This window comes from Styela clava, chromosome 6 (genome assembly GCF_964204865.1).
Source record: "Styela clava chromosome 6, kaStyClav1.hap1.2, whole genome shotgun sequence".
Lineage (NCBI taxonomy): Eukaryota > Metazoa > Chordata > Ascidiacea > Stolidobranchia > Styelidae > Styela > Styela clava.
In genome coordinates, this window is record NC_135255.1 from 11,294,415 (window position 1) to 11,321,196 (window position 26,782).

At 32.4% G+C, this 26,782-nt stretch overlaps 1 protein-coding gene across 1 annotated transcript; it reads right to left on the reverse strand.

The window, feature by feature from the left end:
• Nucleotides 1–899: 899 nt before the first annotated feature.
• LOC120331477 (glutamate--cysteine ligase catalytic subunit-like) lies at nucleotides 900–26,590 on the reverse strand. Its single transcript, XM_039398562.2, has 14 exons — nucleotides 26,227–26,590; nucleotides 25,579–25,691; nucleotides 24,397–24,513; nucleotides 20,343–20,408; nucleotides 13,708–13,824; nucleotides 13,028–13,086; nucleotides 9,631–9,836; nucleotides 8,967–9,100; nucleotides 7,942–8,063; nucleotides 6,807–6,919; nucleotides 5,623–5,820; nucleotides 5,018–5,209; nucleotides 4,324–4,444; nucleotides 900–3,924 (listed from the first exon to the last, which is right to left on the reverse strand). Exons 1-14 carry the CDS (start codon nucleotides 26,377–26,379, stop codon nucleotides 3,668–3,670), a joined length of 1,968 nt encoding a protein of 655 aa, XP_039254496.1. The 5' UTR covers nucleotides 26,380–26,590; the 3' UTR covers nucleotides 900–3,667.
• Between the last annotated feature and the right edge of the window lie 192 nt (nucleotides 26,591–26,782).

A 26,782-nucleotide genomic window follows, 5' to 3' on the forward strand; every position in this document is an offset into this window, starting at 1 on the left:
TGTCTTTGTCTAATGTAATATTTTATCGTCTACTGCTGATTATGGAGTCAAAATAAACTTATACTTGTAACATTCTGAGATTAGGATAGGATTTTTATATTTATCTCTATTGTAATTGCTAAAATGTAATTTTACCATATACAGATATAGGCTACGGTATCCGTGGTTTATGTCAGCATGTGTGTGTCTAATAAATTAACATCATTCTGTCATTAGAGACTTATGTTACCTAACACCTTTATATTTAAATTTCCTCCATTTAGCACGTTATTTTTTTCGTTTTCCGATTCTGTAATCAGTCTAACCCATTCATTTCATCGCCTGTTATAGCATTACGACGTCGAACCGGACTCGTCCTTACATTGTTGTCTGAAGACTGACGGACAACCTGCCCCGCCACAAGCCACCTCGCAACTAAACGACCGCTTTCAGCGACGTCATTTGAGACAAGTCAATGCGTCGTCGACTTATGACGATAACTCTTGCGCAATCCAATCGATAAAACCGTTTCACGCGAACAATGAACAGACGACTTTGTAATGCCCATAAATAAGATATATCTCAGTATCTACGGTCCAATATCGATACGGATTATAACAAAAGTTGACGCAATCATGTCGTAATCACTGACGTCATAAAATTAGAGCGTTGCCGACCTCAATGTCCTTCGCTATAACTATAAACCACCTAACTCTGAAACGCTGCGTAGGCCCAAACGCCAAAAACTCTTCGATTAATAAACCAAGCGACGCAAAACCTTGCGATAGTGCCATTTCCCTGGCTTTCGTAAACTACAACTGGATGCCTTGTTGAATATTTTGCACTGCAAATGATAATATGTGAATCTAATCTATGACAATGCTACTAAACTACACTAGTACTACATTACAACTCGGACACCTTGCACGGAGACCAACGATTCCTATCCATTTATTTTTGAGGTAAAGAAATGAGAGACCACCATATATAATAAAATAAGGTATAATAAAACAGTTAATTTTAATTTTGTGATTACTATTTGCTAATCTCATGCATTTGAAATAATTCTACATTTCTAGCACATGCAAGATATAAAAACAGGTTGAAAAACAAGTGGCAAATTTAAAAGATATAACATAGTATCGTCAATGCTTGAAATTTTAAGTAATTGACTTTTGTATTTAATAGTTTATGAAAACATAGAACAAATGTGCCAACTGAAATCCTGTGTCACAAAATTTATCCACTTTACGATCGAGGTTGGGCTAAGTCTATTTATGCCCCGATTTTCGGCAAATGAAATATTCCATTTAAAAACATTTACTTCCATAAACAAAGACAAAATGTAGACACAAAAAATTATATTTCACCCGAATCCAATAACCGGATTGCCACAATTATGCACAGCAAACTAATTTTCGAATAATAATTTAAAAAATATATGGAATGTTGATGAACATGCACACAAAAGAAAATGAGGACTATGGGTGAATTGTGAAGACAATTTTCAGTGAATACATAATTCTCCATTTCTTTATAATCTGTTCAAAACAGGATGATTGACAGAATTTTTTCTTTAAATGTTTTGACAGTCAACAAACCAACAATGAAAAGTTGAAGCTACATATGCAGCTGGTTGAAAGTAATTTGCAGGACGGATATCGAAGAAAATCAATTAAGAAAGCTTGGAGATTTGTAGAAAAACAGTCATCGTATACTACTATAATACAGGTTGTTAAAAAGTAACGCAAAATTAACAGAAGTTAAAAAGAAATGCTACTCAAAACATTCATCGAACGACACCTTTTAACAGTATTCAATTACGATGAAATGGCATTTTAACATTTAATAACTGCTGTTTTTAACAGTTACCTTTTCAACGTTGCCATGACGAAAAATATTACCCTAATTTGGCGTAACTTTTTAACACTCTGTATTATTTCTATTACTGCTAAAATAATTAGGTTTATCCAGTAGAATGCATTTGTACAGTAACGGCAATAGTGACAAACTCTTTTCCATTGTTTCTGAGTCAAAAAAACGCAAGTTTTATGTAATAAATCAAATTATCCTATTTGTGCTAACTTATAAAATTGGAAATTTTTTTCACAAAATAAATTTGGTCCATAATTCATATGAGAATGTTTTCACTATTCATATACAATTGTATAAGAAAAACTATTTTCGGATTGTATTTAAAAATGATGTATATTTAAATATAAATCTATATTCTTATCTTACTAGAATTTCTGGGTATAAATACCTTTGGCTCAATTGTCACTGTACATGGGACATAGTCTGAGGTATACGAGTAATTATGAATAACAAGCAAGATATATTATATAATTGGACAAATATTTTTCATGAACAAAAAATGGCAACTGTGAGAAAAAGGGCAGAAAATAACCAAGAATACAAGTTAAGACCAATAATCTTCCCACTGACTGAACACATTTGCTATGGAATTAAAAGAATTACATTATTATATCACTAAAGCAAACAGGCAGTTAGCCCATGATCAGCTAAAATCTTATTCAAGCTGAACTTCTCCAACTTTGCAGAACATAATCTAAATAAGCGAAACCGAATAGATTTTTAAATGGTGTATTTTTGTATACATACTAAACAAAACCTTTAACACAGAAATTCAATACCTCTCAAAAATAAAGCAGTGTTAAAGAAACAAATTTGAATGCTGTTGTATCACATCAATAATTCCAAGTATCTTCCTTATATTTGATAGACTACCACAGTTTCAAAAAATATGGTCTAAATAACCCGCAATGTTTTATATGGAAAAAAAATTGCAACATTGTTCTCAAAGTAAAGGAAACTCAGATAAATGTATTTAAAAATTACTTAATAAAATTACACAATTTCTATAAACCTCGACAACAATTAAAAAAATCTATAGGTTAATTTGAATAATAGAAATTTACAACATTCAGCAATAAGACAGAAATTTTTAAAGGGGAATTGAACAACTTGATGATAATTTTTTCCTTTGATGTATTGGCATATCTTCATTGTTCAGGTAATGAAACAACTAAAATATCTGAATTGGATTGTAACAGCATAATGAAGCCATTCTTTACCAAAGGGCCAGGTAGGAATTGATGAATGATATCCTGGGCACAAAGGTTAAAAGGGATTCCCCTTCGTTTCAAAAGGATAAGATGGCATTCTGGCATCACTAAGTCTAAATACAACATTAGGAGGTTTGCCAAAATGTGAGCGTGCGATTATGTGAACGACAACTAGGATATTCTAAAATTCGAATTAATAATAAGCAAACTATTAAATACATTATAAAGTATACAACATGTACCAATGTTTTATTAAATAGTGTGATCAATATTATGCCTCATAAAGAGAACATGGTATCCACGTTTTTGTCCATAAGCCATACATACAAGATATGAAAATATGTTAAGGAGAAGAAAATTTTTTTCGAAACACACAATTGCATTATTGATTCAATTTTAAATACTTCAAATTCAGTTCATCCCCAGATACTTTTTGGCCCCAATTATATTTATAATATTATACCAGTGTTGACATATATTATCATCTCACATGACAGCAGGAATATGAATGAAACTGAATATAAACCAAAATCAGTAAATATAGTGCAAAAAAGGTTAAAATTGCTAGTAGTCCTTCAGATTGTGATTAATTATCAAAAATTTTAAACTCCATTGGAATTGCCGTTGACCATATGAGATTTCGGAGTGTTGTGGCGTCGAGTTCCAGGGGGCATAGAGTAGCTGCTCTTGTTTTTCGGCTTGCAAAAAAGTTTTGTGTCTTCGACCTCGCCTTTTGCAATCTGGTCACACTTCCACAGAAGATCATAGGTAATACCATCAGTCACAACCGAATCTTTTTTATATTCATTATGCGAAAGAACAAAATCTCTCATCCATTGAGCAGTAGTTAGATATTCACCTAACGAAATATAAAAAAAACTTTATTTTGTGCCTTATCATGTGGCAAATAAAGAGATTAAATTAGTGATTGATTTTTCGCCTAAAACATGTCATTTCCAGAACTACAGGGTGACCCCAAAAACAAAACCCATACATTTCATAATTTCTTCCACGAAAATGTAGAAAATTCATTTAACACATGCATTTAACTTCTGTTTGTGTATGATTGTACCTAAAGTTTCAGTAATCTAGGACGCTTCGCACGAAAGTTATGTTATTGAACAACGTTTCAATCTGGGTTCTGTTTTTTGGGTCTTCCTGTAGTTAGTCTTCCTGTAGTTAGAGGATTAAAAATGGAAAGAATCGTAGTTTATTTGCTATTCGAGTTGAATAATTAAAAAACTAACGAAACGGTTACCTGAAGCTCTTTTGCTTATGAGATTCAAATATTCTGTAATACTACATCTAGTAGCAATATCAACTTCAACATTGTTTAAATACGTTTTGATCAAAGGTATAAAACCAGGAAACACGTCAGGCTGAAAAAATTAAAAACAAATAATCTCACATACCGTAATTATAATTATACCCTAGTTATGCATTGATATATGAAGCCCAATATACCATCTGCGAAGCAGGAAATCAATCATTTTTTTATGAGAAAATTTGCCTGAGCAAGGTCATTCGCTCATCAATTTAGAAGATTGATATCGGAGTGAATAAATAACCACTAAAATGTCAAGAGCTTCTGACACTATAAAGAGTTATGTATACAGATTTACTCAAGACTGACATTTTATGTCAGTACATTTATGAAAACAGCTGTAGGTTCGAAAAAAAAAATTTAGGCATAAAATTTTTTTCATATGGTACGAACACTGACTGTAAACGGGAGAGAATTCACAGTCGAGTATGACAACTGAAAAATTTTTGGAGCGACGAGTTTCGAAAGTTCGGGAGGACCACAGTCTATTATGATACCTGTAAGATAAGCAAAATCTCCTAGACGTGAAAAACAAGCAGTTCGGGAATGGATGCCAATTGGAAGGAAATTATATTTGATGTTCATTCCATAGTACCATCTCTACACTTGATTAATAAAAACTACCCACCTTTCCATTTACAATCGTATCCAACGACATTTTTTGGTACATTTCATCTTTAATGTCCGATAAATTGCAACTATTATTAAACAAACATGAACAACATTGTGGTGAATCGTTCGTTTGTACGTTTCTGCGAAACCAAAACTCGCTTTTTCTTGCAGCATCGTTTTTGTGAGCTTCTTGCATATTTTCATCAACCTATAGAAGAAATACAATCAGACTGATAAATTATCTATGATTTACATAAAGGTTTGGAATTACTGTTTTACAACTGGAAAGTGGAATTCGAATTTATTTAATATCAATGAAGACATATAACATGATTTTGCAGTTTTAAATCTTTCTGAAACATCTAGCTATACCATAAAAAGAAATTATATAATCAAAAAATACAATTCAAAAAACATATTGTTTCACTGCTCCTTGTCATACAGTTGAGTTCACCTTACGCATGACAGCAAAGAATGTAAAAACATTCTCCATGTTTTTATCGCAAAAAGGGAAATTTTCAAAACAAAGAGGTCAATTTTGCAATTGCAGTTAAGCCTGCAGTAATTCTGGGAAAACAGATAAAATTGCCTTCAAACATATTTACAGTCAAAAAATCTTACCATAGAAATAGGCATGAGAAATTCTAGTTTGTAAGTGAGAATGACCCTGGTGAGAAGAACGATAAAAACAACAAAAGCAGCATTCTCAAAATCTGTAAGTTGTGCTTCGCAAACACGAAATTCAACCCTCCATCCGATGGAAGATTTTGGTGGCGGTGGTTTGAACCTCATTGACTGCCAATTCGTTGACTGTAGATTCTGTTGAAGTAAGAAGCGGAAAGTTGTCAAAACAAATAGAGAATCAGTGAAATTTAATATCTGAGACGGATTTTCCGTTCGAAAGTCGTAAACAGTAGCTGCTTTGGGAAAAGTTTTTTCACTGCGGAATGTTGAAAATGTAAAAAGGGAAATTTTGTTGTGGTAGGACTCCTTGTGAGGCCTAAGTTATTGAAAAATGGTCTGCAAATTTAACATATAAACAAAAATGCTTTTTAGAATAATGCATTAGCAAAATAACAGAAACCCCCAGATCTGTCTGCATTCCAATAGATATTTTTCCCACAGAAATTCAAACAGGATGCTGCAGATTGTGGTCAGCCCCCAGCAAAAAAATTTAAATTAGTAAAAAGAAGTTAAACAAATTTTATAATAAATTACAGGGAAGGCCAAAATTTTAGAATAATATTTTCGAATAAGGAATATTGGGTCATTTTAAGTGTATATTTGAATTTAATGAATTTGAAATGTGTTTGAATTTGAAAAATGCAGGAAATCTAAAATAAACAGTAATTTGATCAGTTTTCAGAAAATAAATGGTGGCATTTTAGGTCATACTATGAAACATCAATTGCTAAAAAAACAATGATTATTTAAATCAAATATTCTAAATTATTCTTAAAATCAAGAATTTAAATTACTGGATATAATTTAATTTGAATTGTTTCAAATATTTAATTCATTTTGTATATTAAACTTATAAATATTTCCCAAAATCACAAAAATACCAGATATCCAAAGAAAGTAAAGAAAGTTTGTCAGCGTCAACTAAAAGTGGAAAAAACATTGATGAAACGACTGACTATTGATGCTATTTCTGCATGAAGTAGTTCTGATTAACATATTAATAAAAAATTTGTAAAATAAAATGGTATGGGTAACCAAAATCATTAGGAAACGTATCATTACACAAACATACATTAAATACAATTTGATTAAAAACTAAACTTCTAAAAATAATATCTCACCTCAAAATGATCGGACTCGTTTGCATCATCAAGATTTATTTTCTTTGAAAACAATGTCATAGGGTCACGAATCCATAAATGTGCGATATGTTGTGCAAGTGTTTCATCAATACCTAAAATTACAATGAGAAGATTAAATTTAGCTCAATGAGAATGCCAAATCGTATAAAAATAGGTTCACTCTGGTGGACTTCACCATGTTGTTGTAAACTTCCTGTTTTTTTTTTTTTTTTTCGTATTAATTACTGTTAGACATTAGGCCTCATGAATGAGTTTGCGAGAAGAGATTTTCTCAATAAACAGTGTTGATTTTTAGCATCACTCTTCATGCTGGATAGCCATTGCCAAGCCATTTAGATAAAAGAATGAAGATCAAATTTCAGATATGCGAATTCAGGGATGGCCAGAATCAAATATTTTCGAATAAAAAATATTAAATACATTCTAAATTTGGGGCAAGTTCATGTGGGAAACTACATAAATCAATATATCTTTCTGTTGATCATATATGAAAAGACATAAATATAAAAGTAATTGTTTCCATTCTGTTGTTCATTACCAGTTGAAATATAGTATGGGTTGATCTGCTTGTTTGACGGCTCAAAATCCCTAATTTTTAAACAAAAATTTTTTTTTAATTCCAAAGATTAATATATCGAATATAATGAATTTTGAATGTATGGGAATATTTGATTCGTTTTGGACATCCCTAACCATTATTGCATAATTGAGGAACAAAGCAGTAATTGTACTCGCAGTTATAATATTCACATGAAATACCCAAAACTTGGTAAATCTTACTACTGTTCTGAAATGTGTACGGTTTAAGAAGAATAACAATAATTGACAATATGGTTTTATTATTTTCCTCACATTCATAAACCATATTTGAGTAGATAAAAAGCTATAATAGTTTTGAGTGAATTAGGAGATTAAGAAGAGTAATGGGTTATAGTTTTAAATTTTATTCGTGATTTTACCCATCTATCAGATTTCTCAGTTACCTTTGCATATTTAATATGCCTAAATGTCAATCAAAGTAAATATGCTTAGCAATCCTATGGTCTTCATTAATGAGGTACGTGGATACCAATGAAGATCACGGTTAAGTAAAAAAAAAAAATTAAAATCAAACCTGCGTCTTCTAATCTTTTTTTCACGCCTTCATCTACTTCCAAATTTAAATCATTACATAGATTCGTACCACGCGATAAATAACTATCAATGGAGTCGTATCGAGATTTTCTGATTACAAACCTAAGAATTGAGTGTTTGGATAATTATCATATTAATATAATAAATTGATAAGTCAATGTAATTTACTAAAATTGAGTAGCAAATTTTTTATATACATGCTCGCTCAAAGTGAGGTTCCCAGTCGACACTCAACTAAAAGTCGATGGAGTTTCTGAAGGAGAGTTGCGGAATGGCCATGAATGCTTATTAATTGCCCATACTTAGTTTTGCTCATGCAAATTAAGGCTATACTCTGATCTCTGGCGCTACCTAGTGGCTGTTTCAAAACATATAAATAGAATTTTAAATTTGTTTTAGTGCTGTTTAATAGTATTTCAAAAAAGAGCTATTATCCCATATGAGCATATTCCACAAATAACTGATCTAGGAAAAATGGAAGAAAGGGGACCACAATGAATATTTTCACAAGTGAAATTACAACATACAGTCATATCAATGATTCAAACATGCAAAGTCGCAGAGAGTAATCATTAGGCCAATGGACAATAGAATTTGGAAAAAAAGAGAATGTGTATAAATCTCTCTTTGACTTGGATAATAGATGTTTCCCAGAATTTTGACAACCAAAAAAAATTCTTCCCATACTTTATTTGCAAAAATATATGCTGTTCTTAGAAAATTGTTCTCACTGGTGTTTACACCATTTCCATTTATTATATTAAATTACTTGCCTTTAGAAAGCAATGCAAGCTTTTTGACACCGTTCCCTGATTGAATTGAAACTTTCGCATAGACAAAACTGACTGCTAAGTTTTTTGATATCTCTATAACATTTTAAAAACTGACAAAGAGCAGTAAAAAAAGTCTGAACGTAATGTCATAATTAAGTTATTGCTCATTAGCCAATGTTGATAAGGAAATAAACGAGGAAGTCAATGTATATGGAAACATCCACTTCCTTACCTGTCATTTTTTAGAGGTTTTAAACCTCTTTCCTCATCAGTTCTACAATCAACACTTGCGGAAATAACGTTCCACCGAACATCAATATCAGCAAGATAGCCTCGGAATATTGGAGAAGCAGCACTCAATGCTAACTAAAAGTAAAAAGGCAATTAAGAAATAACTCGAACTAGGGATGTACTAAAAGTACTGTCGAATCAAAACAAATTATTATGTCTGTATTTTAGGAATAGTTTCATTCAAAAATTGTCATTTTGGGCAATTGAAGTTTTTCAGCACACAAAAACGGGCTTGTTCACTTCTAGGAAAGTAGTAAAAAGTAGAGAACCAATCAAATCATTATTTTTAATAATTGTTCCGAACTCGTTGAATCGGTTGAGTCTGCAATACATTAAGTAAAGAAACTGATGTGCTCGATGTAGTTCCAGGAAGCTGAACCATATGGCATATCATTGCCTCTTGTCGGGTAACCAGTCCATGTACCGGTAACGTATGGGATTAGTTAACCAGTTATTTTTGTATTTGAAAATAATAGAACAAGATCGTAAATAGTAAGATAGTAAAATAGTAAATGTAAAAAGAATAGTAAAAAAACTGAATTTAGGTTTTTTGCTCTTAGTTGAAATGGGGATAAATTTTGAAAGAATGAAATTTATGAACAAACCATTAGTGGGCAAACGGTTGCTAGTTCATCATACAACTTCCTTGCTTCATCTATATTGCAAGCTTGAAATGTAAGCTGTAAACAAGAGTTTCCCATTCCAAATCCCATGCAATCCATGTATATATGATCAGGCTTGGAAGCGGCATTTGCTTCAGGATTTGGAAATGTTTCTTGAAATGGTGACGGAGTGTTGACATCTTTGAAAACTGTAATAAAATAAAGAATGGAATACGCACAAAAGAGGGACATTCAAATATATGAACAATGGAGAAGCAGTAGTCTACCTTGCCTAATACAGGACCTTGCGTTACCTAGTGTACTGTACGGCAGGGGTTGGCAACCTATGGCCCGTGGGCGGGATTCACTGAATTATAGTAACCAAACAGCTGTTTTGCCGATTATATTCTTCACGTAACAGAATTTATTGTGAGCCACGTGTAGACTAAATTATATTGTAATCTAACAAGTATAAAATTCACAATTACTCGTTCAATGAGCCTATAACTGAATTATAATTAGACAACTGACAACAAAACGCAGAGAAGTTGATGCTAAGTGCATAAGGGTTCAATGGCGCCGAAAATATTCGAATGGAATTTTTTGAGATGCAATGCAGAGGAAAAAAACTATGTTCTATTCGAAAGATGTATCACGGCTTGATTATTTTAATAAAAAGTATCATCAGTTCGGTTTTCAACTTTCTAAAAATATGTGCGGCCCGCCAATGACTTGCAACCCTTAATTTTGACCCGCAGGCGACAAGAGGTTGCCGACCGGTATGGTCAAAAACTTCAGATTTTCGCGTAACACGGGGGTAACTCGGGAGAGGTCGCAGAACCGCTATAAATATTTTTTCTCAATCTTGAAAAGGTCATCACACGTATTTTTGAAATAAAAAACGAATCCCATAAAGCCCACAGAAAGTTTTGAAATAAATAAAAGTAATAGTCTTCTGGTGAAAAATTCAATCTTTAATCATTGAAATTTTGAATGCAATGGTTCCGTGGTTTCTCACAACAAAAAGAGGAAAAATACCAAAAAGAACATCAACAACATAATGCCGAGAATATTGGTCGGAGACCAAAGACTTATCAATCGAAACTGCGGTTTCGATTCATGACTCTATAGTGACACCGCGTGTCCCTAATTATTTAATAACTCGCTAATTATACGACATAATTCATCCAAAATCGATAGGCTTCTGGTCCAAGATATGATGAATGCACATGCAAAATTTGGAGCAGATTCAACCTCGTCTTCGTGAGATATCGCGTGCATCATACCTATCAACATATTAATAACAAATCTATCCATATGTACACTTTGTGTCCAAAAATGGCAAACAATGAAGACATTATGGAAATGTGTATTTGATGAATATGAAACAAAGCTAAAAAAAAACACTGTCATACGCCATTTAGAAGCAACTCGAACGCCAAAGCGTGGATCAAAAAAAAATTGACTTCGACCTCAGCTACGGAATACAAGAAAAACAAATTTTAATAACAAAAAGTTCTTCACATTCAACTCTTCTTCAATGGTTTGTTGAGTCCGTTTAGTAATTTTATTGCTTTTGGAGTTTATGTTCAAACATTGAATAAAACAATTGCAATTCCAGATTTTACTCCAGCTCTTCAGTTTTGTCTATCAGTAGTAAAATATATGCCAAGGTACCGGTAAATCTCAACCAAAATTACTTTCTGATTAAGTTTCTACTAACAATTACCAGACGCATCCAAAAATTTTGACGTAAATAAAGTTTTATCAGCATGATTCTAAAATTTTAAATCTAACAATATAAGGTACTCCCGTAGCGTGTGTACCAGGTTAGGGATAGGCAATAATTTTATTCCGATTTACCTCATTTTAGTTGTATTATGAGTTCGGGGACTGTCTGTGTTAGCCAAGTGAATATACCCCCTGCCCATAGTAATCAGTTCCTTTACATAACTTGATGTGGAGTAGGCGAACAAAATTAGTTACCTCCATATTGGTACACACACTTCTGGAGCGCCCAATATACCATATTAAAATCCTATTAAATAAAATTGGCTAATTTTTTTAATTTCTAGAGCAAAATGTTGAAACACATTTTTGACGACTTTTTGTCTATTTTTGAAACTTTAAATCATGTGCATAATCGAAGATTAAAACTAATCACAAAACTGACAGGAAGTATTACATAATACATTATGATTATATTACACGGTGTGTTGATTGCTCCGGAAATCCTATATGATTCAAGTTTATTAAACTATTATACATCCTTCATATCATGGTGCTTGAGATTGGACTCTCTCGACATAAACACGATCAACATCAGAAAATTGAAGTAAGTGCGGCAACCTAGGCATAGAGTGAGCAAACGGACCATGAATTTTTTATAGGCATTTCGACACCTTTACCCTGAACAAGGGTGTGAAATCAGTCAATGAATATGTAGAAAGCTACAATTTTGTGAAGATCTACCCGTTATGGCATTGCCTACATAGCATAGCCAGGGGGGCATTGGGGGCCCATGTCTGCCCCCTAAAATTGTGGAGAATTATTTTTTTAATTCAATTTTGCGACATTTGCAATGAAACATGAGTTCTTACGTTTTTTCAGCACCCTTTTGCTTTTTTCTTTACAATTTATAGAATGATTTACCCCAGGCTTACTATCAATAATCATCCCTTCTCCAAATTATCCAACCAAGATAGATGAAAATGCGCGCACATATAGCTTGGATAACTTCGACAGTGACTTAAGTCTGTGGACAGATTCTTCCAGATATCGTTAGATACCAGTGGCTGCTTTTATCTAAACATGTTGGAGCAAAAGGCAAATTCTCCCCCCCCCAAAAAAACTTTTTGGGCTGGCTACTACAATCTTGATTGCCCACCCAACTTATTACACGTTGAATGAGGTGGTTGGAATAGGATTTTACTCGGAGATTTTATTTTGTGATTCCATCATAGATACGCCACAACCCACGACTCCTACAAATATGTTCGACTGGCTCAGACAGCTCAATTATATTAACGTAGCACTATCCTAAATGGAATGATTTCTTCAAACTGGAGGATGCAACTGTCAGACGCATCCTGTAATACATATTACATGTCAAAAATTTTGGAATATTACGCAATTTGTTCAATGGGAACTTTACGCTGTTTTACGCTTACGTCAAGTTTACAAAATTACGATATCTATCTTCTATTCAATGTGCACCTTTATTAAGAAATGTGAGCCGATGCACGTCTTATGATGAACAAAATGCAGTAGCTATTTCCTGTATAGAAAGCCATTCATGATTTATACGGGAAGAGTTGCATATTCTTATGATTTTTCGCCAATTCAATGGCACATATCAATTGATGTGTTGAAAAAATTGAGGATGAATTTTTGTACATACTTGGAACGTTGATGGCAACCTTTTTTCCTCTTCTTTCACGAATATTTCTTGTTAGAAGTCTGTAAATAGTTATTATGGTATTGGTTAGTTACGCGGAATTCACTACGGTACCTTATATCGGTATCTGATTTCAAGGTCGTATTGACGTGGGTCTCAGTCATTAAGTATTATTGGTATGTACTGCACCATTCTAATTTGGTATAGTTTCAGTAGGTCTTGGTATCTTGGTGGCGTGCCTCCTAACTTCGCTCAGAGATGAGACTTTTTCATCTCTTAGTGAGTTTATTAACGAATTATCTTACATTGGAAAATGATAAAACATTCATAAATATTGAATTCATTTTAATAGAACTGCAACGCAAAACAAAATCCAGTTCTCACTTGAGTGTAGTAGAAACTAGAGATAATGTTTTCTATACAAATTTGGAATTCTAGAAACACGAGCTTCAAAATATGCTGATTTTCAGTAACCTAAATGGATGTATTTTGCAGTAAAATCTTGGTATATACCAAAGCAAATGAAGTTTCACAAAACAATAATATTATTACACATCGAAAAGCCATATTTAAAAAAGTAGTAATTAAAACGTTCATTTAAATTGAAATCTTTGTGGACTTTGTTATGTTGAACAATACATTGTAATTTAAAAACGATTTGCTTGTAGTTTATATTTACTCACGAGAATCTGGGATGACTCGTAATAGCACCATCAGGATAGAATAAAGATCTGGAAACTGGATTACTCTCTGGACCTTCTATTTTATGTTCAGGCAGAGTGAAGCTGTCACATCCCAACCTGCAATAGATAAAATCGATCAATACATAGTACCTACGGTGTTTACCTAGATTTTGAAGTGCACACTTCAAAAATAAAGGTAATATTAAGGAAAAATATGGATCATTTAAAATGAATAATTTTTATTGTAAAAAACGATTTGGAATGGTTAAACAGATTGAGATAACAGGTTCAAATCCTGGCGCTCCAGGAGTTTGTGTACCAATATGGAGGTGGCAAATGTTGTGTAAAGGGACTGAAACCTATGGGCAGGGGGTATATTCACTTGGCTAACACAGACGATCCCCGAACTCGTAATAGAACTGAAATAAGAAAAATTGGAACAAACTTATGGCCTGACCCTAACCTGGTACACACACTACGGGAGTACCCAAATCCTGGTCTATCTGTCCTCTGTTACCCACAGCCAAATTAAGTAAGTTAAGATGTATAAAATTATTTATGCTAAGGAGGAACAGTTCTACTACAGAATTAGGTGCTTTCTCGTACCTAAGTGGTGGCTTTAACAAGCCATATTACGCATTCATAGTGTTATGAAAAAATGACCATGCAAACCAATTACATAAAAATGTTTGGCACGCGAAATTGCTTATTATTTATAAACTGGCACTCTGGCGTTCGAAAGGTCGCTGACCCCTGCTTCAGACTTATCATAATGCTAAGAACATTTTGAAAAGTCATTATAGTATGATTCAATACTGAAGTAAATATTACTTCTATATATACCAGTGCTCCTCAACCGGTGTGCCGCGGCGTACGTTAGCTTGAGCGACACCAATTCAAATTCCTGACACCCCCCACTGTGCATTTGTGACGTAACAAGGAGTAGGCCTATATGACAAGCATGTATATTGTAAAGCCTATTGTCGAGGCTAAGACATAGCACGTGTAGTAAAAGAATATAAATAAAGTGTGAGTTTGCAGAATCAGTGTGCAGTGGTCTTTGATTAAAAGGTCAAGGAACGTTAAAGTTTAGCAAAATGGATAAATTTTTAAAAAGAACAGCTGATACTGAGCAACATATTGTACCTATCAAAAGCAACGTTGGAAAAAAAAAATTTTTGTCAAAAGGAAATACAGGGAAGATTACGTCAAATATGAATTTTCTTGCTGTGGTAACGGAGATGCTCCAAAACCAGTCTGGGTTATTTGGGGGGAACAACTTTCAAATGAAGCAATGTTTCCGAGTAAACTTATGCGCCACTTAAATACGAAACACGCCGTTCATGCACGCAAGAATATAAATTATTTTCAGCGATTGTTAAGTCAAAAAAAGAAGCAAGAGTGCTCTGTGAAGTCGTCTTTTACAGTCTCCGAAAAAGCATTAGAAGCTAGTTATCGTGTTGCAAAATTGATTGCGGGTCACGTAATGATCCTAATATAGAGCGATTGTGCTCATTAAAACAACCACAAATCTCTCATTGTTATATGAACATAAAACAAAGTTACACCTTGTATTTTTCGTTTGTTGTGGTGTGCCGTCAAATTTGGCAAGTTTTATAAGTGTGCCGCAAGTTAAAAAAGGTTGCTGAGCACTGATATATACAACCAAACACCAGATAATGGTAAGGCACGCCTCAAGACATGGTCCATCACTGGTCTAACTCATCATTCCAGCTTAGTATAAATGACATATTTTATGAGTATATATATAGAAGTGCTCTTATGTCTGTTTGCTGTCTGCGGTTGGTATTTTGGTGAACAAATCATTGATGTATTTTTAGATAACGACCTTACAAATCAAATATTTAAACAGCGATATACATACTACGATTGTTTGTAGACTATTAATGCTAAACTTATGGAAGATAAGAGGCATAATTTACACTCAAAAGGTGCATTTGCCTTTTCTATTACGGTAGGTATTATTGATAGCTACCTTTTGAGTTTCATTATAACTCTCATAGGATAACCACACCCTTGTAAATTTATATATTTTAACCAAATATTGTGAGAATACAAGCAACACAAAAATCTGGTCACAAGATGATGCTAATGAGCACATAGTCTACTATTTATTGGTTCAATAAATGTGGAATTTTCTGTTTTGACTTTTATTGTATTTGAAGTTGTGGCATAGTTCCTATTTGCAGTTGTATGGGAAATGCTATAAAGTACTTTTCATATAAAACACTTTCCCTTGCATAACATTTTATTAATCAGTATTGAACATGCATAGTTTTCTAAGTAATACATATGTGGAATTACTATAACTGAAACCATGTTATAATATTTTAGCATTGTCACCAATGTGTCACAAGGCAGAAGCGACAATCATAACAACTTCTTGTAGTAGATGTTATAAAATGAATAAATGATTAGATTGTTACATCTCTAGGTAGAATATTTTTAAAAATTTGAGCTGGGAAACAACTGAGTTAAACAAAATTCGATACCCTTCGATTTTATTTAAACTGCTTGGCTCAAAAATTATGAAACTAAAATTTTTTTTAAGAGAATTCCCATAACTTATCTCAAAAAAAAGCGTCCATTGCATTAATACATAAGGAGCATTGACTACACAATTTGTTAAACCATTATGCGAGGTGCTGGACATAGAATTTTAATTTGTGATCTGTAGTCGGCCATGAGAGCATAGTTACCATAGATCCTCACACTTAAGCCGACCCCCTAAAAACGGCCTCAAAACAGTGAATTTATAAAAAATTGCATATAAGCTGACCCTACAAACCGTGACACAGAGAATAAATCAAAATATTAACCATTACTGTTATGTTTTACTTTTATCAACAATGGTAAAAAGTGTCTCAGAAACCTTCATATTCATCCTCACTATCAATGTCAAACCCTTTAGTGCAATCAGAGTCATGCACTTATAAGCCGACCCCTTAGTTTGGCACCTTTTTTTTTGTCAAAATTCGGATTATGTGCGGGAATATAGTCCAGCCATTTCGTGACAATATTGAAGATTACCAAATATAGAGACCACAATATAAAATCTCTCAATATAGTGTGTTAGGAACATGATTCAAATGTCCTATATTCATTTGTCAACACCTATACAGTTACAAGAACTCTGATTCATTGTCAACCAGGCAAAATACACCTCATCTATCATAATGACCTACATAAAGAACAAAACATGTCACATACATGATACCAGCATCTTAGAACTTTTACTTAAAGAGTATGGGGACTTTCATAACATTCCTGCACGCAATCTCAACTGAATTATGATATTCATTTGCAACCAAGCAAGCGATATCTGTCTCCGCTGTACTTAGCTAGATATAAATATCGCACATATCCATTCATGTTCTGCGGTGATGAAAATAAACACACAGGCAGAAATATTGATGACAAAAAATGTCATCTGCTATATTAAAAAAATGCGTTCAAATCTTTCTCAAACTGTTTTCTGCAAAACACCGATGTTCTGTAAGCCCATTCAGAATGTTTCACAAAAAAGGGATAAAAATTGCAACTAAATTGGTCCCCATGGCGATCTCTGTCGTACTTCGGGCACTCTGGGTCGACTGGCCATCAATTTTACCTTATAATTTGTTAGTATTCTGCGAGATGAAATAAAAAGCGTGGGAGGTCCGTGGCAAAAAAAAATAGAGAAATGCTGCTCTAGACAAATAGCAATTTATTATACCTACTGGTAATAATACCATTATGTTACCATGGGAACAATATAGAAAACATTTTGGATCGATTTCGATTAAAACATGGTCGTTGAAGCTAACGCCAGACGAGATTCGCATACTATGCTTGATCTGGTATGAAGTTTAGTTAAACAGAACACAAGTTGCCCTTTCTCAAGTATTATCTACTGCCACTTGCTTATTATGAGATTTGGTCGAAATAACCCAAAAAGTTTTATTCCCTGCTTGCGCACGCTAAGAAAATACTTCGAGAACATTTCTTTTAATGTAACAAGCAGAAGAAGAAAAGCATATGTTCTATGTTCACATAATGTTTTCTCTCATTTCGTTAACCGCCACAGGAGTGGAGCCATGGTGGCATAACAAATGCAAATAAAATAGATCACATATGTACTTTTAGGATAAAAAACATGATTAAAAATTAACATGGCCACTAAACTTGTTTAGTAATGGTTCACCCAATATATACCTCAAATAATTCACTCTGAATGCAACTTGAAATTAAATTTTAATCAGAATTGAACATTTTTGTGTAGTCGATAGCTGACTTTTTCTCCATTCATGCCAGAACGCACCTCAATTTAGTCAAGTGTGAACAGGTGTGCTGATGCAGATTTTCATAAAAATTGTAACAAGTTTCCAGGTATACAATCTATTTAATAACATGTACGATGGAAACTTGGACCATTCAATGGAAGATCGAACTGACAGTTTACAGGAAATTACGTCCTCACAACATCTCGGGTGATGTGTAAAAGAAAAGAGTGTTTGCAAGGAATTCAAAAATAAAATACCGCTCGGTAAAATTCAATCAAGAAAATTCTTCAGAATTTTCGTCCCGTTATTCGGTGTAATAGAGAGTGCCACATAAACGCTTTCGATAGCCGCTGATAAGGGTATTTGTTTCTCTTCGGAATAACATCCTTTTTTTGAATCTGATTCGAATCGGTTCGCAAATGAGACGATTCGAATCGATTGGTGAATCCAAAAGTCGAATCCCTAATTACGGTATCTAGTGACTGAATAATTTTGATGACGAGATGTCAATTTAATCCATATCTTCAAAATATTTAGCATGACTTGCTCTCCTATACATTAATTCATTATTATTTTTATAACACAGAAATTTACCATTTACCAAGGAAAGACATAGATGATTCTATTACCGTACTTTGTGAAGTTTTCAGGATTTTAAACTAAGTTATAGACATCTCATAATACTAATCTCTAAATTGAAGAGGTAAATATTTTCGAAATAAATTCTCCTAACAGACACTCCATAATTACAACTTTCATGAGGCATCAAATTATTTCAAGCCTCAAAAATGCTTAGTCATGTTGAGGAAAAATAAATTCTCCCAGACATATTTGACAGTTATTTGTCACAACTTATCTGCATTTTTATTTCCTAAGGAAACAATAATATTATGATTTATGAACACAACAGAAAAAGCCAGACCTTATTGAAAGTTTTATTGATAACGTCTAGAAATATGAACTTATCCTTGAATTCATCTTAGGAAGCATTTATAATCAACATGATTTAAATAATGAGATATCTGTAGAATGCTGTTTTAAATATTATAAGTTGATTGGATACAAAAGCATGATAAATTGAAAGCAATGATGTTCTTCAAACCTGTGTATATAGTAATAGTGTAAAAATATACTGATTTATATTTCTTGCATATGCCAAACATTATTGCTATATTTTATAATACATAATGTTCATATATTTCAACAATAGAGATGATACTGAGACCAATTTTTTTAAAAAGATGCAGTTTTGATAAAGCCATTTATCATAATAGTAAATTATGGAACTTGCAGCAGTTTATTACATTTAAAAAACACATGATTAGCTCAAATAAACTTTAATTTTCTTGCACTTATATCTCAATTTCAAATTTGCCATATATTTTATAGTTTGCTTTAACAGAAGTTTCAACATTATTTTTTCCCAGGAATTACCTGTAAGGCTTCTTAGCTTAAATCTCCCTAACACAAAAAAATATTTACTTGGACCAGACAATGACTCAACAAGCTATAAATATATGGGAGAATGACTAAGCAAAATAGAAATTATAGATCTGATCAATTTTTGTAATGTATAATAGTCCTCTATGAAATAATCTAAATAACTAAAATAGGGGAAAATTATGTTTTTTTCAAGAATTTAGTTTAAAAGAAATTGAAAATTAATAATTTCAGAAAACAATTATCGGACTGCAAAAAATCAAGTTAGTCGAAATTACTATTTTTCTACGACACATTACCCGTTTTTGCAATAAAACTTGTATTAGAATAAATTTGAAAATTTGTTTTATATCTTGGTTTTGCTCTAAATTGAACTCATTGGTCACTCATTCGAAATACCCATTATAAAAATCTACAACTGATTTTGATGCAAATTAATCATCATTTGAAAACTTCAATAGTAATGATTTATCCATTTCCCAGGTTTTTTAAAAGCAACCACCGAACAGATTTCATGTAGGTCAATATAAACCAGAAATATTTTGTATTTGCTATTAATTTAAATTCCTTTTTCAGTATTTTACACTTTCAGTCTGAACAGGTCTCCAGGCTGATATATAAAAGACTACTCAATCGTTCAGCAATGCCTACCAAATAACGCAAAGCGGTAAGCATAGGAGCTGAGATCTTTAACAGTCAGTAGCTTATTTTTCACCAAAATGAAGCACTTATTGCAAACAAAAATGAAAAAAAAAAGTTGAAAATGACATTTCACGGTGAAAGGTGACGCAGAAAACCAAAGTTGATTATCGAGCAGCGACACCTGTGATAAAGGTTTAATAGAAATACTTATGAATTATGATGACATCATAGTTTTGCTTAACGGTCTGACTGCTAAGTAATTTACCATACCTTGGAAACACAGTTAAACTTGCAATTCTTTCGTTTTCATGAAGATGTTCTTCCACTTCTTTCCGCCTGAAAAATGAGAAAAATGTCAGTTATTTACTTTGTATCATAAAATAAAATATCAAGTTTTCGTAATATCGTCAAATAATAATTTCTCCTGCTATTGATAAATACCTCATAAAAGTCTGAAAATAAAGTATGTAAACATTTAGTAACCAGGATGTACAAAAAAAACTAAAATCATCGCTATACCAAAAATTAAAATAGTGGAAAAATACAGAAAAAGATTTGGCATATTAAAATACTATAGGCCTACACTGTATTTTACAAACCATAAGGAGCACTTCAAATACTTTTTTTCAAAAATTGATCATGCGCCTTATAAGCCGAAGCTCCTATTGAATGGATAGTGCCTTAATAAGCTTTATTGCATACACTTGATTGAAACCAGTACCGGTATTGCTTTAAATACTGTTGCGTCTTATAACCCAATGCGTCTCATGCCATCATGTATGAATAAAAAAACAATCTGGGCAATTTATTGACAGTGTGCCTCATGGTTCGTACAATATGGTACGTCAAGATTTTGCAGGGAAATGGGATTTTTTTATCATTCATACATTAAAAATAAATGAGAATTTTTCGATATCAATATTACATTTATATTATATTTATATTAATATTATATTTATAAACATACCTACATATAAAAGATAAAAAACAAAATTCAAAATTGATTTTGTATCTAGGGATACAGATGATAAGTACGGTAATAGCAAAGATTTTTTAAATTTTCTGATTTGCCTTCATGATTAAATCTCAAAACTTTTCTATTATTGTTATAATGAATTCGTTCCTGATGAAAGATGAAATATTGGGTATCAGTACCAGCATTCAATCAAGCTTTCCTTTTGAGAATAAAAAAACATTGTTTGTTTTGTATTAGTCATAAGATAATATTTGCTGACTAATGCCCAATAAGAGAGAGTGTTAAAAGTTCATAATGTATAATAAAATATTCTCCTGTCTGTTTTTAAAATTTAACTGAAGATTAGGGAAGGGATATGGTATGTAAACATAAGATATTCCTGTTATGTGGAAATTTGAATTAGGCTTGAATGTTTGATTTTAGTGCCAAATAAGGGGTAATGGTGATAAGTTTCAAAAAGTAAACAATGATTTATCACATTTTGACATTCCTCACAATAAGGATCCCAACACACTCCCTTGTAGTAAATATTAGCCTTGTCCAATAGCAAGGAAAAACCAATAAATGATTAACTTGATTAAGCTTTCCCATGGGAAGTGATAACAATATGAACTAATTTATATAACTCTTATATGTAACTAGATGGTTGAATCACTTAAACCAGTTCAATGGGAACAAGAGAGCGATGCCAACGGTAGGTTATGAACACGACTACATAAACAAAGTAGTATGTGTAGGCAATTTCTCAGAGTATACTACCGCTAATGCAGTATTTGCAACTACACGAAAGCGGAATCACCACGAGATGTGCAATTTTTGATTATGTCATGGCATACAAAAACGAAACCATGGACCCCACAGAAATTTTGAAATAAATAACAGCAATAGCCTTCTTGCGAAAAATACAATTTTTAACCACTAAAAATATCAAAGAAATTGGTCTGGTACAGTAATTAAAAAAAAGACCTTTTTTTCATAACACTAAAAAAAAATACCAACAAAAACAATAACATAATATCAAACGATCCATGTCGAAAAATTCCTAGCATATGAATATGTCCATGTCCATACCATAACAAATTGAATATTGGAATGTATCCGAAATTGGATAAACCTATTTGATATACCGGTAGTAAATTCTTGATTTTAGGAATAATTTGGAACATTTTCATCTGACAAATTGTTATTTTAAGTATGACTTCATTTAGCTTCTGGTACTGCAAAATATAAAATTGAAAAATACTCCATTTATCCCATCTATGTATGTTTGTGCATAAACATGAAAAAAGAAACAAGATATGTATTTTGTATTACAAAATTTATTTTTTACAGAATTTTCAATTCTTATAATTTCTTTTTTGAACATGAACCAATTTAGAACATATTATTCAACATTTTATATTTAAAAACATTAATTACGAATGCAATTCAAATAGTAATTTGATTTTGACTTTCCTTGCAATAACCATAAACATATAGAGTGGGTTTTCTTCAGTTGAATGGAAGTAAAATGCAAAGTTTAGGGCAATTAATAAATATAATCAAGTCGCCTGCACAGTTTTCTTGAAAGAACTATTTATTTCAAATGTAGGCTATGCTTTTTCAGACAAAACACATCATATTGTTATTACATCATGATCGTTTAATATTAAATTATTTAAATTGAATGAGAAATTTTGAAATTCTATTCCATATTGTAGAAACTCAATCAATTATGCTAAAAAAAAAAAATTTGGGGATAAATATATTCCACTTTGACGAACATGAACTGAAAAAATTAACAACATACACAACAAGTAGCCTATTGAAGATCCTAAAGATAACAAAAATCATGGCATATATACAATTATAGGACTAAATAGAATTATCGGAAAAGAAAAGACATGACTCGTTCATATGGTCATAAAACAATTTTACAATTATCTATATCACTTAATTAAGTATTGCATCACCTTATTAAATTTATTTACAACCGCAATCATGACTACAATGAAACTGCATCATGTCCTGAAGGCATGAAATAATAAATAAAACAAACTACAAATCCGATTACTGACCATAAAAACACATGTAACTTCAATCCAACTATGGGCCAAACACGAATCATGAAATTTATGCAGTTTATTTATACCCCATGACTGATTTAGTCTGATCCATCCAAAACTGAAACAATCAGTTTAATACATTAATAAATTCAAATGATATAATAAAAAAAAATTATTGATTTTATTGAATATGTTGATAAGCAAAAGTATTTTTAAGAATGGTTGTCCTTTATTTTGCTTCGTAAAAGACTCTATTCGTTATACAGAAAGAGATATAGAAAAATTCGTTTGGCTTTGACATGTCCAATTCAATTTAATACACTCTGCCTAAATTTTTTGAAGGTAGACAGATAGTAACAAAGTAAAATCAAGTTTTTGCTTAACAAAAACCAAAAAAAGCTATGCATTACACCAGTGGTTCCCAAACTATTTAGAGTTGGGACTCATTTTATTACCACAGCTTATGGCATCCATGTAACTTTTTATGACATAACACAGAACACAGCAATGGCTAATCATCGCAAAACTACTGTTTCCTCGAAAATAAGACCTGGCCTGAAAATAAGACCTAATTTGAATTTTAAAAATAATTTCAATTAAACCCTACCATTAAAATAAATTTAAAATGTGTGGGAGAGGAAAGGTTCATTGGCTTAGGGTAAGGTGAAGGCCACACCACTATTCAAAATTGTGTGATGTCACAATCACAATTATGATATTTGTCACTTGATTTTTGTATAGGAAATACAAATAAAAACAATGGTTTATATGATGTTTATATAATGTTCATTAAAAAATCTAGTGATTTTCTACAATGTAATTTTATTTTTGATAAATGAACGCAAAAGACCTCTTCCTAAAAAACCATGGTGTTATATTTTAAAAGAAAATTGATCTAAATCCTGTCTAAATTTCGGGGAAACACGGTAAGAAGTGCTGTACAGTGTACAAAACTGCTATGCATAAAAAAGCCACATGGTCATTCTTTGTGTAGCAAATTTTTGTTCCCTTGAGAAGATTGTAAAAAGGAAACTTTCACAGATTAGAATTTAAATTCAATTTTTCTGATGATTTATGTATTCGAGTCGCCACCGATCCTAATAACCAGTATAATTAATCGAAGCTTTCTACATCTTTTCACGACCCACCAGAGAGTTGCGACCCATAGTTTGGGAACCGCTGCATTAGATTGCTTAGTCTCGAATGACAACAGTTTTAATGGATGAATCCAGCATACTCAATTTAATAATGGAGCTGAAATTTACAAATAAAAATAAATACTTTAATACAAATATCTTAGTACCGTAAGGCCATATTTGCTTCAACCATATTGAAATGTGCCATCAATCCACCATATGGTTTTCCTGGTGTTCCTTCAATCATATACCGAGCATATTCTTTTCTCCATAAGCTGTCACAACTGGAAAATAAATTTTAATCGTATTTGTGCCTTGGTAGATAGTGGCCCTATTATTTGATTTCACTTATAAAATGCATATACAATGATAGCACTCTATATTTAAACTTAACTATGATGGCATTGCAAGTTTTCTTCTACCATGGCTCGGTGGTGTGGCGCATCATGCTATGCGCTAGGATACGGTCGTCACCACCCCTGATTACCCTACGTAGGTTCACAGGGTTGAATCCAATGTGAGGATAGTTATGTGCGAGAAGATTGCTGGAGTCCTCGTTGCGGTTACAGCTTCCTCCACCATCAAGTCCATGCTTCCAAAAACAAACAACTAGCTAACTAACCCCAAACCTGACATGGACTGGTAACTGGACTAGAGGCTTTGGTTTGCCATATGATTAAGTTGTCTTATCGCCTTTCCTCTCCCCCTCGGAGAAATGCATACATCCTATTCAGTCCTTTAAATTGAGGACACAGTGCCAAACTGGGAAGATTCTAGCCCTTCCAAATTTTAAGCAATTTTCACGTATCATTGGCTCCATTTGCAGAGCCTTGTTTAGAGTGAAACGCGTATGAATATGTCATATAAAAGTATAGTGAAGAATCATATTACATATTACACCAATAATTTAGGCAAAATTTTATGCTGATATTTTTAAAAAAAACTTTTTAAATATTTTTAAACCAACAAGAACATTCTGCTTTCTCACATTTTCTAGACAGATAAAATCTTGGATCATAGCCTGGAGGAATGGAAAGTTTTGTAAACAGGTTGATCATAATTATGAAAAATCATGAATTTAGTACAGTGGTACATATGGCACCACTTTGTTTCAAATTCTTGTGTTTTTAAAGATGTGTCCTTATTTTTCGGGCTACATTCTTGTTTATTTAAATTAATGAGATAAACTCAACATGGGTATATATAAATATATTTCACTGAGTAACACCTAAAACCAATCAGCACATATACTTGCAAAATAAAAAGATAAATACAATTAATTTATTAACCAAATTTTTAAAAATGGCACAGATCACAAATTATTTTCAATATGAATATTCATTAAATACCTATCAGGATCATTTTCTTCTTTTTCCATCAATTTTTCACAAATTTTTTCCCCCCTCAATACAAGTTGTACTTTTCTGTTTTCATGATCAAAATGTAACAGAGAATATTCAACCTGTATATAAAATTTGATGGAATCAAACAAAATCGACAAACTTCGCATTATAGAAAAATAGAATACACTTTGTAAAGATAAGTCATAATTCTGGGGTGAACCCCACATGCCATACATCCCGAAATCTCCGACCTAAAATTTACCAAAATAAAATGGATGCATTCGAATGTCAAAATAATAATTGATATTGAATTCATATTCCAGGCATCTGACAGTCAAGCATGTCAATTTTTGAACACCATGAGAGGCTATAAATTATCTTAACTGATAAATTTAATTTGAAAATTTATAGCAAATGCAGAAATGTTGTTACAGTTATCCATTGCCTATAACAGTATTACTGCAGTACTGTATAAGCCTCCTTGTTTATTGCAAAGCTAAATGCACAGACATGCTTAATTTAATAAATTACTTATAGCAATGAAAGCGAATTTCAGAATTTGTAATTTCCGAAAATATTAGTTCTGTAGTTGACTTTTTTTTATTTCATGATGCTTTAGTGCTTTGATATACATAATCAAAAACAATTATTTACCTCATCTCCCCATTTTAATATATCACCATGTCTATTCTTCAATTTTTCATAGATATTTAAAAATTGTGTGATTCCATGCTCACGAACATGACTTGCATATTTTTTGGTTTCTTCCCATGACAACGGCTCACCATCAAAATTCAGCAAACCCATTATGCAACGCAAAAGATTGCCTTATTAAGGCACGTAGGCTAACGGTATGGTGCACGATAAGTAACTGACTAAACCGGTAACAACTCCAAAATTTTTATAGCAGAATAAAAACGAAACAGAACCACCGGTAACAACTTCTCGAAGGTTGATTCAGCAACTTCGCAAAGAACGCAGCAGTGACTATGCCTATTTGCTAATAGCCAGTTGACACACCTCCAAAACAATAATAGACACACCCTAATATTCTGTTTTCTTACTATGTAGCGCCATATAGCGACTTATGATAGGCATACCAATCTATAAGATAAGGATAAGTCAAGTCAATTATTTTTTTTCAACCAGTAAAAAACAAAAAAACATGCAAAAATATAAAGGGATCGGGTATGGGATTAGTTAGGTATTT

Bases quoted from the DNA above. Each gene is read 5' to 3' on its own strand.
- LOC120331477 (XM_039398562.2), bottom strand. From the start codon at position 26,379: ATGGGTTTGCTGAATTTTGATGGTGAGCCGTTGTCATGGGAAGAAACC. The intron at 24,514-25,578 runs GTATTTAATGAA...TTTATTTTCCAG, and splicing joins GAAGAAAATGATCCTGATAG to TTGTGACAGCTTATGGAGAA. The intron at 4,445-5,017 runs GTGGGTAGTTTT...TAATTTTTTCAG, and splicing joins ATACGATTGTAAATGGAAAG to CCTGACGTGTTTCCTGGTTT.